We start from the raw sequence: 15,496 nt of genomic DNA, 5'->3' as shown, positions 1-15,496 counted from the left end.
AGCTCTTATAATCTGCCTGTCCCATCCCTTCTATCTTGATTCTGCACTTGCTTCCTACTACTGTCCTCCGTGTTCATCTGGCTTCAGCAACATTGCTGTATTTCTAATTCCTGGAGTATCTCAGCATACTCCTTTGTCAGGATGTTTGTATCTGGTTTCTTCTGTCTAGCTTGCATGTGTAACACACCAATTCAAAACCTAATGACTCACAATAATCACTAGTATTCATCATGGTTCTCTGAGAAGACTGACAGTTCTTTTCTAAGCCAGCTTGACTGAGGGTGTATGGTCAAGGAGAGGAGTTGGCAAGCTACAGGCTGTTGGCCAAATCTGACCTGCCACTTCTGCTTGTAAATAAAGTTTTATTGGCACACAACAACACCTACATGTTTACATATTATCTATGACTGCTTTCATACTATAGTAGCAGTGGCTTAATGTTGATGAGTCAATGCGGATGGCTTAGCCACGCCTTTCTCATCATAAGGGTAGCTCAGCCTCATTTACATATGGTGGTCATGAGAGTTTAAGATCAGACAGCTAGGTCACACTTTATATCGTGTCATTTTTCAAAGCAGGTCACATGGATAAGCCTAGACCAGTGTGAAAGTGGCTACCCCAAGATATGGCTATAAGGATAGGAATTTTTGTGACCATTTTTGCAAACAATTTACCATAAATCTCATTCCTCCTCCATGAATTGCTGAGTCGCCTCCTACAACTCTAAGCCCAAATAGCACTGTGTCAGTGAGCCCCCTCCCTTTTTCATATCTCTCTGTAATATCTACCACATCCCTTCCTTATTTATTTTGGCCACCATCTGTTTTCTTCTAGAATATAAACACAAGGAGGACAGGGAGTTTGTGTTGCCCACTATTTTATCTCAAATGCCTAGAATAGTGCCTAGAACAACATAGGTAATTAAAACATAGTTTTGAATGAATGGATGGATGATCTGATGCTGTTTAGCATTGAAGCAGGAGCATTCCTTGCTGGCTATGACAGTGCTAGTGATTTTTGAGTCTACAGCCCACCAGTTTTCCTTCCTGGTATAACACTGCTAACATTATGATGGAATAATACAAATTAAGCACTTGGAAACTACCAATAATTTAAGAACAGAATTCCTATTGCTTTTCTTTTTATACCTCAAGTGAATTTGGTCTTGACTCACTCCCTAGGTAACAGTCACCAATTATATTTAATCTTCTTAAATGGACCAGGGCACTTCAAGGATCTATTTTGGCATAGTAATTTCTTGGAGGAGGGGCTATTTCCAAAACAGTGCTCTGATCCCACTGAGCTCACTATCCTGAGATTTTTGTTCTGCCTGCAGAATAAAGTCCTCTGCAATTAGTATCCATTTTTTTGCATTTTAGGCATTATGCATTCTTTATCAGTTTAGCTAGGTCTTGAAGAAAGGGCTGAGGGAATTGAGACAGGAGCCAGAATGTGAGGTCTTTTCAGAAACAAGTTGTGGAGAAATTTGGCTGGGACAGAGGAGCCATGTGACATAATATAATACAGCAGGAGTATGGCAAACCAGCTTTCCAAAAGAATTCATGAAATCAGACTAAGTCTGACAACAAGATGAGCTTTTCTTATGCCTTTTGGTTCTTATATCAATATTTACTTCTCTTACCAAATGACATTTTCTTTTTTCTACTACATCTATTTTCCTTTTTATTCTAAATTCTTTATAAATTTAAGAAAGTGAAACCACTGAAACCATCTTCTTTAATTTTCATAGTTTCACCAAGAGCAGAATTCTGATTTGTTGGATTGGTGATCTGCTATTATGTCTCTCTCACACTATTTTCTCAGTGGGAAGTTATTTATACTTCATCTACAGCTCCTACACATTAAAATGAAAGGTCTTGAAACTTATGGGAGAAGTTTAGAGAGAAAGCAAGCTCTCTATATCTTGTAAAACAGACAAGGTCACTGCTTAGTCAACCTTTTTTACAGAAGAGTTCAATGATAACAGCCAAATTAGAGCCCTGGTCAACCACAGCTGACGACGGGCTCTGTTGATGGGTGCCCTTGGCCAGACCTGTAAGTGATGTCCTGAGAAATGATTACACTTCTGCTCAATAAGCCAACGATGTATACATTAAAGACTGAGAGGAAAGGAGCAATAAAGGTGGAAATGCAGCCTCATTTTTTTTTAACTGGAGGCTAATTACTTTCTATTATTGTGGTGGTTTTTGCCATACATTGACATGAATCAGCCATGGGTGTACATGTGTTCTCCCTCCCACCTCCCTCCCCATCCCATCCCTCAGGGTCATCCCAGTGCACCAGCTAGCACCCTGTCTCAGAAATGCAGCCTCTTGATCAGTCCACATATTTGACCTCTCAGTCTCATCATGATCTCCAGTAAATCTATCACACTTGGTCATGAGTGTGCGATTATTCTAGCACAGTTTTTGACACACAGAGTCCTAATTGTTGAGCTCCTTATAATCTTAGATATACTCAAATAAGTAAACCAATGAACAATTCTAAAAAGAAGCACTATGGAGAAACTTAGGACTGCATGCTATTGACACATCCAACGATTATTTACGAGAACTTCATTTAGGTCCAGGACTGTGTTAGATGCTAGGTGTTCTATCCTCAAAATGAACATACTTTAGTTGGCAAAGCCAACATTAATTAAAAGTGATAGATCAGTGCTGTGACAGAATGAAGCACACACAGAGAAATGGGATGTTATCTTGACTTAGGAGTGGTGGGTGTCCTGGAAGCTTCCTCAGGTGTGATGTTAACTGAAAAGAATTTTGAAGACTGGACAGGAGACAGTGAGGAGAGTAACACTGCTGACCGAGATGGGCATGGGCCACGATGGACCTTTCTGTGTTTAGGGTCAAGGTGAGGGAGGACAGGGCAGAGTAAGGGGAGAGAAAAGATGCTGGAAAAGAAGGACATATCAGAGACAACCTGGCAGTTCAACTACAAAGCTTGTGTAAAACAATGGAATGTGAAAACCATGGAAGGTCGCTGCTGATTTTTTTCTGAGGGATCAGATTTTCCCTTCAGAACCCTGGCAAATGTGAAAGATGAATAAAGCATCTGCTCATGGATGAGGCTAGAGGCTTGACCGAGGGGACTGTTGGGGAAACCCTGGGGAGACGTGATGAAGGCTTGGCTCAGACAGAGCAGTGAAGAAGACAGGAGGAAGTGATGCTGAGGGATATCGAGGACCAGAAATGAGAGTTCTGGGTAACCAAATGGGCGACGAAGGAGAGCAAAGATTTCTGAAGGGTGATGCTTGGATTCCTAGCTTTGAGCATCTAGGTAGACACTACATCATTACCAGAGAGAAGGAACCCAAGAGGAGAAACTGGGGATTTGGGGGAGAAAGTAACAATTCAAGATCAAGTTCAAGATGCCCTGGAACATCTTGGTGGAGCTGGAAATGCAATAAAATGTGGCCATTATATATTCAGACTACAAGGAGTTAAAAGTGAATTTCCCACACTCAATCTCCTTCATTGTACAGGAGGCAGTGATCAAAATCATCCCCAAGAAAAAGAACAGCCAAAAGGCAAAATGGTTGTCTGAGGAGGCCTTACAAATAGCTGAGAAAAGAAGAGAAGTGAAAGGCAAAGGAGAAAAGGAAAGATATAAGCATCTGAATGCAGAGTTCCAAAGAATAGCAAGAAGAGATAAGAAAGTCTTCCTAAGTGAACAATGCAAAGAAATAGAGGGAAACAACAGAAAGCGAAAGACTAGAGATCTCTTCAAGAAAATCAGAGATACCAAGGGAACATATCATGTGAAGATGGGCACAATAAAGGACAGAAAAGGTATGGACGTAACAGAAGCAGAAGATATTAAGAAGAGATGGCAAGAGTACACAGAAGAACTGTACAAAAAAGATCTTAATGATCCAGATAACCACTATGGTACGATTACTCACCTAGAGCCAGACATCCTGGAGTGTGAAGTCAAATGGGCCTCAGAAAGCATCACTACAAACAAAGCTAGTGGAGGTGATGCAATTCCAGCTGAGCTATTTCAAATCCTAAAAGATGATGCTGTGAAAGTGCTGCACTCAATATGGAAACAAATTTAAAAACTCAGCAGTGGCCACAGGACTGGAAAAAGTCAGTTTTCATTCCCATCTCAAAGAAGGACAATGCCAAAGAATGTTCAAACTACTGCACAATTTCATTCATTTCACATGCAAGCAAGGTCATGCTCAGAATCCTCCAAGCTAGGCTTCAACAGTACATGAACTGAGAACTTCCAGATGTACAAGCTGGATTTAGAAAAGGCAGAGGAAACAGAGATCAAATTGCCAACATCTGCTGGATCACAGAAAAAGCAAGAGAATTCCAGAAAAACATCTACTGCTGCTTCATTGACTACACTAAAGCCTCTGACTGTGTGGATCACAACAAACTGTGGAAAATTCTTCAAGAGATGGGAATACCAGACCACTTTAACTGCTTCCTGAGAAACCTATATGCAGGTCAAGAAGCAGCAGTTAGAACCAAACATGAAACAACAGACTGATTCAAAATTGGGAAAGGAGTGTATAAAGGCTGTATATTGTTGCCCTGTTTATTTAACTTATATGCAGAGTACATTATGTGAAATGCCAAGGTGGATAAATCAGAAGCTGGAATCAAGGTTGCCAGGAGAAATATCAATAATCTCAGATATGAAGATGACACCACCCTTATGGCAGAAAGCAAAGAGGAACTAAAGAGCCTCTTGATGAAGGTGAAAGAGGAGAGTGAAGAAGCTGGCTGAAAACTCAACATTCAAAAAACTAAGATCATGGCATCCTGTCCCATCACTTCATGGCAAATAGATGGGGAAACAATGGAAACAGTGACAGACTTTATTTTGGGGGGCTCAAAAATCACTGCAGATGGTGACTGCAGCCATGAAATTAAAAGATGCTTGCTCCTTGGAAGAAAAGTTATGACTGACCTAGACAGTGTATTAAAAAGCAGAGATATTACTTTGCCTACAAAGGTCTGTAGAATCGAAGCTATGGTTTTTCCAGCAGTCATGTATGGATGTGAGAGTTTGACTGTAAAGAAGACTGAGCACCAAAGAAATGATGCTTTCTGTGTGTTGGAGAAGACTCTTGAGAGTCTTTTGGACTGTAAGGAGATCAAACCAGTCAATCCTAAAGGAAATCAACCCTGAATATTAATTTGAAGGACTGATGCTGAAGCTGAAGCTCCAATACTTTGGCCACCTGGTGTGAAGAAATGACTCATTGGAAAAGACCCTGATGCTAGGGAAGACAGAAGGCAGGAAGAGAAGGGGAAAACAGAGGATGAGATGATTGGATGGCATCACCAACTCAATGGACATGAGTTTGAGCAAGCTCCAAGAGATGGTGAATGACAGGGAAGCCTGGTGTGCTGCAGTCCATGGGGTCCCAAAGAGTGGGACACAACTGAGCAACTGAACAAGACCAAGAATCCCCTTCTGTGTTTGTAGAGTCTGGCTCTTTTGCGGAAGAAAAGGCCTCCATCTGAATGATAGGAAGATTAAGAGAGAAAGCCTTATGGATGGTGTGGAAGGTGGGTTGGGATAGGAGGAAAGGCAGGTATTTGAACACACAGAGGGGAAAAGAAAAGGCAGTTCTGAGAGGGAACAAGAACCAGCAAAGGTAGGACACTGTTACCTAGGAAGATAAGAGCAGAGGGTTCAAGGTGTGGAAAGAGGAAAATAAACCTTACCAAGAGGATGGTGCTGGACTACCTAATGTATTTATTCTCTGGATAGATGCTGGGAAGTTTTGACTTTAAACAGCCAGAAATAAGAAGCCATGGAAAGTCTTTGACCAGAGGAGGAATGTTGTAAGATTCATATTTTATTAATAGGGTCTGGCAACAGCATCCAGGAGAAAAGAGTAGGCCCAGTGGAGGCAGAGATCTGTTTACCACGTGACTGAGGTCTCACAGCACTCCTGGTGCTTTGTAAGGAAAAGAGCCTCTGGGGTCTACTAGCAGGCACAACTCTCCCCTGTGACGAATATGACAGCACTTGGGCAAACTGGGATTGAAAAAAGTCATGCTATGCATTCCTTCAGAGGAGAACTGGCCATAGCCCTCTTGAAGCAGCAGGGAGCTATCCATGAGTATTCCTCTCCTTCAGAGAAATACAGAAGCAAATAAAAATAAAGCTTGTGGTAATGACTATTTTTTACCCAATTACACATGCATTACTAAGTGTCACAAATCCCATGAGCTGGAAGGTGTGATCTTCTGAGTCGGCTGCTGAGTTGAGATGAGAGGAATTGCTCGGTGTTGGTAACACAGTTGGATGTTGCTAATGTAGTTATAGTTTCCCAGCCCAGTCTCCAAAATTAAAGTTCTTGTATTTTTCTATTTTCTTTTACATTTGGGGAAGATAATAATAATAAAAATGTACAAACTTGCTTGGTCTGACTTTACACCCGGTTTGCCTGACATTTTTCTTGTGTCTTATCCTGAATTGATTGATTTTTTTTCAACTTGTCTTTGAAAATGTCATTTACATAGACAGATTGAACGGACTTAATTTGTTTAGTCTTTGCAAAATTATGCTTATAAGTGGGCTGTGATAATTCAGTAAATATATCCTGTGAAGGAAGATGGTACAAACAACTGAAAGAATTACAGTGTGTGGGGAAAAAATGGATATAAGGAAGTTAGCAAACAAATAGGACTGAGATGTTGGAATAAAGATGAATGTGAGGTCTTCTTATGATTTGTCTCCCATTTAAACACAATGTTAAAGAACTTCTTTGTATCATTAGGGCTTTATTGCTGTTTCTTTGTTTGTTATTTAAGTATATACAGAAGTGGCCCAACATAACTAATGTAAATTTCTCCTCCATGCTTCTGGCATCATAAATGCTTGAGCTTAACTGAGTTTCTGCTTCACAGAACTACAAAGTATAAGATTTAATATGTTTCCCATTTCCTGTCTTTTCCCACTGTCTCTCTTCTAACACAGCATCCACATTTGGTCCACTTTTAAAACAATCTTAAATTTCAATTCACTCTTATTATGTGTGCAGCAAATGCTGACAACCATAGATTAACCAAATTTTAAAACATTTGGTTGGCCAAAAAGTTCATTTGGGTTTTCTGTAACATCCCATGGAAAAAATAGAATGAACTTCTTGGCAAACCCAATAAATGATCAGAGAAGCAACTGTTTTGGTGGTGGTGGAATTGCTTTTTATTGAATGAAATATTATTTAAATTCTATAAGGCTTTACAGTTTCCAAAAGTTTCACCCACTTGATTTCAAATGATCTAATAACTCCTTTCTTTTTGTCTATCCCTATATTGCCCCTTTGGCATGCCAAAGAATGCTCAAACTACCGCACAATTGCACTCATCTCACACGCTAGTAAAGTAATGCTCAAAATTCTCCAAGCCAGGCTTCAGCAATATGTGAACCGTGAACTTCCTGATGTTCAAGCTGGTTTTAGAAAAGGCAGAGGAACCAGAGATCAAATTGCCAACATCCGCTGGATCATCGAAAAAGCAAGCGAGTTCCAGAAAAACATCTATTTCTGCTTTATTGACTATGCCAAAGCCTTTGACTGTGTGGATCACAATAAACTGTGGAAAATTCTGAAAGAGATGGGAATACCAGACCACCTGACCTGCCTCTTGAGAAACCTATATGCAGGTCAGGAAGCAACTGGACATGGAACAACAGACTGGTTCCAAATAGGAAAAGGAGTATGTCAAGGCTGTATATTGTCACCCTGCTTATTTAACTTATATGCAGAGTACATCATGAGAAACGCTGGGCTGGAAGAAGCACAAGCTGGAATCAAGATTGCCGGGAGAAATATCAATAGCCTCAGATACGCAGATGACAGCACCCTTATGGCAGAAAGTGAAGAGAAACTAAAAAGCCTCTTGATGAAAGTGAAAGTGGAGAGTGAAAAAGTTGGCTTAAACCTCAACATTCAGAAAACGAAGATCATGGCATCCGGTCCCATCACTTCATGGGAAATAGAAGGGGAAACAGTGGAAACAGTGTCAGACTTTATTTTTGGGGGCTCCAAGATCACTGCAGATGGTGACTGCAGCCATGAAATTAAAAGACACTTACTCCTTGGGGGGAAAGTTATGACCAACCTAGATAGCATATTGAAAAGCAGAGACATTACTTTGCCAACAAAGGTCCGTCTAGTCAAGGCTATGGTTTTTCCTGTGGTCATGTATGGATGTGAAAGTTGGACTGTGAAGAAGGTTGAGCGCTGAAGAATTGATGCTTTTGAACTGTGGTGTTGGAGAAGACTCTTGACAGTCCCTTGGACTGCAAGGAGATCCAACCAGTCCATTCTGAAGGAGATCAGCCCTGGGATTTCTTTGGAAGGAATGATGCTGAAGCTGAAACTCCAGTACTTTGGCCACCTCATGCGAAGAGTTGACTCACTGGAAAAGACTCTGATGCTGGGAGGGATTGGGGGCAGGAGGAGAAGGGGACGACAGAGGATGAGATGGCTGGATGGCATCACTGATGCCATCACATCGATGGACGTGAGTCTGGGTGAACTCTGGGAGTTGGTGATGGACAGGGAGGCCTGGCGTGCTGCGATTCATGGGGTCGCAAAGAGTCGGACACGATTGAGTGACTGAACTGAACTGAACTGATATTGCCCCTTCCTGCTTCCCTCTCCCCACTGTAACCAACCTCTAGTTTGTTCTGTGAGTCTAGAGAAACAACTGTTTTAAATGGCATTTTCAGGCATGTAAAATTCATGAATAATCTGAGATGCTATAAGTAGATACAATGTATTCAGTATCTGCAAAGTGCTCTCATGTATAACAGCTCATGGAAACCTGTCACTTAACATTTGAATCAAGCCACAGCATGGTCAAAATGGCTGAATTAAGGAAAAATGGCAAGTATGTAGCCTTACATACATGGGAACTCGTTTTCTCCCTTAGATCACCCTAAGGTAGCAACATTCCATGGAATGGACCTTGGAAACATAGGGAAGAGGAACTTTAGGATAAATTCTTGCTCAGGTCTTTTCTTTTAGGGAAAAACAACCAATTAACATTAAGTAATGTTTTCCAATTCTGTACTACCCAGGGAGGTAAGGCAGTATAGAGCTGGAGCCAGACTTCATGGGTTCAGATCCACTTGCTGGCTGGGTGACCTTGGACAAGTTAATAAACCTCTTCATGCCTCAGTATCCTTATCTGTAAAATGGGAATAATAATAGCCTTACCTCACGTGGGTGTTGTATGTGTAAAATGCTTCATAAGCAGAGAACAGAGTAAAAACTCAACAAAGGTTAAAAAAATTGTAGAGAAGTGTTTGACACCTAGTATTTTATCTTTTGCATAAATATACCATATGGAATATCATAAGCTTGAGTAGTTCCATGGCTCCAATTAGTTAACAGACACTTTCAGTGTCTATGTAACAATCAGAGATTCATTATTAACAACTGAACTTAAAACCTTCTATGGTCTTACTGAAAATAAGTTCATTTATGGAAGTTCTTGACATACAAATGAAAACCAGCTTATTGGCTCTTACTAGAAAATTAATGGACTATAGTGCAACTCTCTAAAACCAGTGACAGCACCCACGTTCTTGAGGCAAGTGAGCCTCCTTGGTGACATCACACTATCCAGACTCCACGGTGGAAACAGATTCTGAGTACTTCCAGCCCTGGAGGCTCAGCTTCGCAGAGGCCACTGACAAATGGGTCACTCTGGCACATAGAAGAGCAGGAAAAACCATGTTATAGGAGAAATCATTATAAGGACTAGACTTTTAGCCTGTAGAAAAAGATGACCGAAAAGCTATTCAGAAACATCAAAGAGCTGTCCCAACTGACAGATCGGGACTTGTTCAGGAAGGCAACAGAAATACTGAGGGAACGCAATGTGTCATTTTGCTCAAAATAAGGCATCTGGCAATGAAACAGGTTGCTTCTCAAAACAGCAAGGACCCATTACTAAGAGAGTGATTAAGATAAGATTTCCTCTTTGTAAAAGGAACCCTCTTATACTGTTGGCGGGAATGTAAATTAGTGAAGCCACTAAGGAGAACAGGATGGAGGCTCCTCAAAAAACTAAAAACAAAGTTACCATACGATCCAGCAATTCCACTCCTTGGCACATATCCAGACAAAACTGTAACACAAAAAGGTACATGCACCTCTATGTTCATAGCAGCCCTATTCACAATAGCCAAGACATGGAAACAACCTAGATGACCATCGATAGAGGAATGGATAAAGACGACATGTCACATATACACAGTGGAATATTACTCAGCCATAAAAAGAATGAAAATGCCATTTGCAGCAACATGGATGATCTACAGATTATCATACTAAGCAAAGAAAGTCAGAAAGAGAAATATCATATGGTATTTACTTACATGTGGATTCTAGAATATGACACAAATCAACACACCTATGAAACAAGAACAGACTCACAGATTTAGAAAATAGACTTGTGGTTGCCAAAGAGGAGGCATGGAGGAGGGGAGGATTGGGAGTTTGGGATTGGCAGAAGCAAACTAGTATATACAGGATGCATAAACAATAAGGTCCTACTGTATAGCACAGGGAACCACATTCAATACCCTGTGACAAGTCATAATGAAAAAAACATATATATAGGTCTCAGTCACTCTGCTACACAAAAGAAATTAACATTACATTGCAAGTCAACTATACTTCAATAATTTTTTTAAAAAGATAAGATTTCTTTTTTGTACAGGAAACTTGAATGATAGTATCTGGATCCTAGCACCCCAGATCTCTTTTCACTCTATTTGAATTCTAATTGCATTTTAATACTGCAAATATGTTTTCAGATGCTGTCCCTACCCCCAAAGCCTCCTTGGGGTATGTGCTATTGCTGAGAGATGTAGACACAGTTAGCCTTCTCTGTGCCAATGTTACCAAGTTATTTTTGCCAAAAGGCTAATTAGAACCTCTTGGAGAATTTCATATGATTTTAAACTTCTAATGCTTAAGTTAATATTTTCCATCATTTTACTTTGGCCTGGTGTTAAGGAAGGAATTGGAAGGAAAGAAGGGGAAAGAAGGGGGAGGAAGGAAGGGGAAGGAATTGGAAGGAAGGAAGGAAGGGGAAGGAAGGAAAAAGAGGATGGAAAAAGAGGTGCCATTTTTATGTAAATAACAGTTCCATAAAGACTAAAAAAAAAATCCCTTGAGTAGGAGACATTTGCAGTCTGTTTACATTATTTTATGCTATTTGATCCCTCAAGGGGTGGGGGGGGTGGGCAGTAATATCATTATTTCTATGTTACAGATGAGGCTCTGATGACTACATAGCTGAGTTCAGATCTGAGTCCAGACCTTTTGACTCCAAATCCAGTGCTCCTTCCCTCGGGCTTCATTCACTGCTTCCAACTGTTTGGTCCACATCCATCTGAGGACCAAGAGCAGGGATGAAAAGCCTTGTCAGTGAAATTCAGTAATGAGAGAAAAAAGCCACCAGGTAAATGCTCTGCCAAAACTCAAGCTCATAGCGAAATATGAAGCTGGACATTTAATTAGAGAAAGTTGTGGTGAGATTTTCAGACCAAAGTATATAGGGATTAATGAAGGAAATAAAATGAGTAGACCAAAAGAGTCAAGGTTTAGAAACAATATATTGGAGTTTCAAAAAGGTATGTTTGCAGGACCTACTGCATAGCCCAGGGAACTCTGCTCGCAGTCTGGATGGGAGGGGAGTGTGGGGGAGAATGGATACATGTATAAGTATGGCTGAGGCCCTTTGCTGTCCACCTGAAACTGTAACATGGTTAATTGGCTATACCCCAGTATAAAACAAAAAGTTTTTTTTTTTTTTTTTTTAAGTATGATTGGGATCTGGAAAATTTAGAGAGGGTGGAGAATTAAGAAAGAATGTGGCTAAAGTAAATGGACACAGTGAAGGAAGAGTGAACAATACAAAAAGGAGCTGGAGTTGGAGCCTTGTGTGCCTCGCGTGCACTGGTAGGAGGATCAAGACAGGCAGGAGAGGTAAATAAAAGAACCCTCCTAAGTGGCAAATCGCTATTAAACAAAACTAAATGACAGACACAAAAAGACAGCCAGGAGAACCAGAACCTGAATTAACAACAACAGATTTGGGTTTGGTGCATTGTTTTCCATGGGAACAAAATTCTATTTTCCTATCTTTGGGCTGATTTTCTTCCCACTCGGCCTCCCTCTGCACTCTCCAAAAGGGAAATGCAGAGGGTGTGAAGGGGATGAAAAGTCAAGCTGCATATTTTTAATGTGTTTCCAAATGGCACTGAGAGAGCTGTGGCCTATTTGGTATGTAACCTATATTTTAAACCTGCTAAACCGTGATGGTCATGATGAGTGCACTAGCTGGCATTGGGGGCGGAGGACCATGAGTTAGACGTTGAAAAAAAAAAAAAAGAAATATTGGCAGTTTGCTGCTCACATATTTGATCTTGTAGAGCATTATGAGTCCATATTTAAAACGAGATCATGTGTTTTGAAACTGATATATTGAAAAAGAACTTTTAGATGCTTGGATTAAAAAAAATACCCTATAACTAAAGTACAGTATTATCATATATATTAGAATGAGCAGAACCGTGCTGCTGAATCTGCCTCAGCATATCAACCACACACACACAGACTGCCACAGATACATATTGAAGCTCTGAATCAGGCAACTTGATCTGCCCTTGGCCACCCCATCAAATACGTGCTCCAGAAGCAGCTTCTCCCTAGGGAGCAATGTCCTCAAAATATGTCCAGAACAAAGTGACTTCTTTCTGAGACCTACGGAGACTGACGTCAGGAATTTTCACCACAGAAAGCAGGGGAGTGGAGACACAAAATGGATAGAGGCGGGAGGAGGGAGTGGACGGAATGGGAGAGAAGCTGTTCTGGGGCTGAAAACTGTTACTAACCAAGGCACTTCCTTTTGGCTCTCCAAAGCCTCCATTTTCTTACCTGTTAAATGGGGATAAGGAGAGTACTTATCTTAGGGTTGTGGCAAGAACTGAAGGGTATCATACATGCAAAGCCTTTACTGCACTGCCTAGCATTACATACAGTAAATGCTCAAACATTACTACGATTGTTACCATTCCTTGGCATCGACGTACGCCTCCATTCATTACTTTTCACCAAATGTTTGCTGAATGACAAAATGGGTCTCCTGCCACCCTGCCCTGGAGACCTTCTAGTGTAGTAGAGAAAACACAATATGAAAATTAACTCTTCAATTAATTATTTAATTACATCTATGATAAATGCTATGAAAGAGAAGTCCGCGCTGCCAGGAGAGAGTGTAATGGGGGCCCTGAGCTAATCCATGGCATCCTTCAGGAAGTCAGTCTTGAGTGAGGTTATGAAGGATCAGCAAAAATTACCTACAAAGGGTAGGGGCACAGTTTGAGGTGAAAGAGAAAGATGGAAGGGCACCCCAAATAGAACAGCGTTCATGAAGGCTTGGAGGCAGGATTTACAGAAAGCTGGTAATTTATAGAGCTTTTGTTCCTTTCTCTACTGGCAGCCTTATTTTAATGGAAGCTAACCAACCTAACTGGTGACCTCAGAAAGAAAAGAGACTTGCTCCCAGTCGTTTGCTTCTTGCTGGAAGCAATAGCCAGAAAAAATCAGAATGAAATCTTTGGTCCCTTCCTGAATCCAGAACTCTCTTTTGTCAGAGGAAGAAAAATGATGCAAATCCACTCGAGAAGCCAAAACCTGAATCTATTCTGTAGGTTGAGATATACCTAGAGGTTTGTAACACAATTTTACACATGGTTCTGCATCATGTCTAAGAGTTTGGAGATGACAATCATACAGATGGAAGTGGTACACTGACTTCTCAAATGTCTTTCATGCAGAAGAGAATCAAAAAAACAAACAGGTTAAGTGCCAAGCCTGCCTTGTGCTGTTAGAGTTAATGCTGCTAGGATGTTTATATTATAGACTTCATCTTTAAGGCTGTAAGATTTGGTCATAAAATCTCTTCCCAGCTGAAATGTGGCATATAAATAAGATCTCTGCTTAAGGGCTAAATTACTCTGCTGCTCTTTTAAGCTGTCCTTTCCTAGGTATGACTTCTGGGTGACTTTTAACACTGTTTGACACCACCACCCACCTTTAACTTTTCAAGCTTAGGAAAGAGGCTCCAAAGGCCCCTTAGTGTGGCTGCCCAGAACTTAAAGGAGGACAGAAAATTGGACATTTCTGTAATGCAGTCAGGAAATCAGACATTTGCATGATGAGAAGAAAATTACACTGTGACTAGAGAATAATTTCAACACAAAATTAATTTTTTAAAATGTATGTCCACTCTAGTCTGTAGGATGTTAAAGCTCTGATCATAACATGGCATGTAGTCAGCCCAAGAAAGAAAAAACAAAACCTAGCAATTGTCTTAAGAAAAAAATCAATATCAGTCATATGTCTCTTTTAAGTCTAGTGTTTATCCAATTGATCCAAGATGAAAACCATGTGGGGACCCTGTGAAAAAGCTATGAGCCAGAAGGAAGCCTTCATCACAATGTGACCATGCTGGTACCTTGAGCTTAGACTTCTCAGCCTCCAGAACCATGACAAGTACATTCCTGTTGTTTCTAAGCTACTCAGCCTGTCCTATTTCCTTATAGCAGCCCAAACAGACTAAGACACTCATTATAATGCCCTTAAAACGTGTACACCCGTGGTGGATTCATGTTGATGTATGGCAAAACCAATACAATATTGTAAAGTAATTAGCCTCCAATTAAAACAAATAAATCTATAAAAACTAATAAAACAACAACAACAACAAAAACTCAACCAAGTTGCTGTATCAATTGTTTGTTCCTTTTTATTGCTGAGTAGTGTTCCATGGCATTAAAATATCATAATTTGTTCAACTATCGACATGATGCAGGACATTTGGGTTGTTTCTCATTTGGGGCTACTATAAATAATGTGTCTATGAATATTCATGTATAGGTTTTTGCATAAATGTAAGTTTTCAGTTTTCTAATATAAATGTCCAGGTATGTCATGACTGCTCAGTTGTATGCTAAGTGTATATTTAATTTTTTAATGAAACCACCATACTGTTTTCCAGATGATTGTACCATTTTACATTTCTACCAGCAATGTATGAAAGATTCAGTATCTCTGTATCCTTGCCAGAATATGGTATTTTCAGTAATTTTTAGTTTAGCTATTCTAATGTAGTGGATGGAAATGCTACCATTAGTGATAATAGATACCATGCATTATGGGCTGGGAAGTAGACTAAGCCCTTTATAAACATTAGCTAATTTCATCTTTGCCTCAGCCCAATGAGGTCCACATGAGGAGCTGCATTTTTACAAATGGAAGATCAGTCACTTTGCCAAAGCTCCCATAGCAAGTAGGCAGTCAAGTCAGGCTTCCAACTCAGGTACGTTTGACTCCAAAGTGCAGTGTATAATGAGGAATTAAAGGGGGAAATGGTTAAGGAATGTTAATAGAGATAGACAGAATTTCCTTAGGATA

General features: G+C 40.3%; 1 protein-coding gene across 7 annotated transcripts in view; it reads right to left on the bottom strand.

The window, feature by feature from the left end:
* The window catches only part of LOC129639096 (uncharacterized), a 229,641-nt gene that overhangs the window by 123,327 nt on the left and 90,818 nt on the right, over positions 1 to 15,496 (bottom strand). Inside the window, exon 3 of one of the 7 annotated variants that reach the window (XM_055563989.1) lies at positions 11,207 to 11,408. The exons of the other annotated variants lie outside the window; for them this stretch is intronic. Within the exon in view, the coding sequence (XP_055419964.1) occupies positions 11,377 to 11,408 (32 nt within the window). The 3' untranslated portion in view covers positions 11,207 to 11,376. Of the gene's footprint in view, positions 1 to 11,206; positions 11,409 to 15,496 lie in introns of those variants that run through there. 7 annotated transcript variants of the gene reach the window in all.

The sequence above is a fragment of the Bubalus kerabau genome, chromosome X, assembly GCF_029407905.1.
Source record: "Bubalus kerabau isolate K-KA32 ecotype Philippines breed swamp buffalo chromosome X, PCC_UOA_SB_1v2, whole genome shotgun sequence".
Lineage (NCBI taxonomy): Eukaryota > Metazoa > Chordata > Mammalia > Artiodactyla > Bovidae > Bubalus > Bubalus kerabau.
This window is presented reverse-complemented; position numbering and strand designations above follow the sequence as displayed.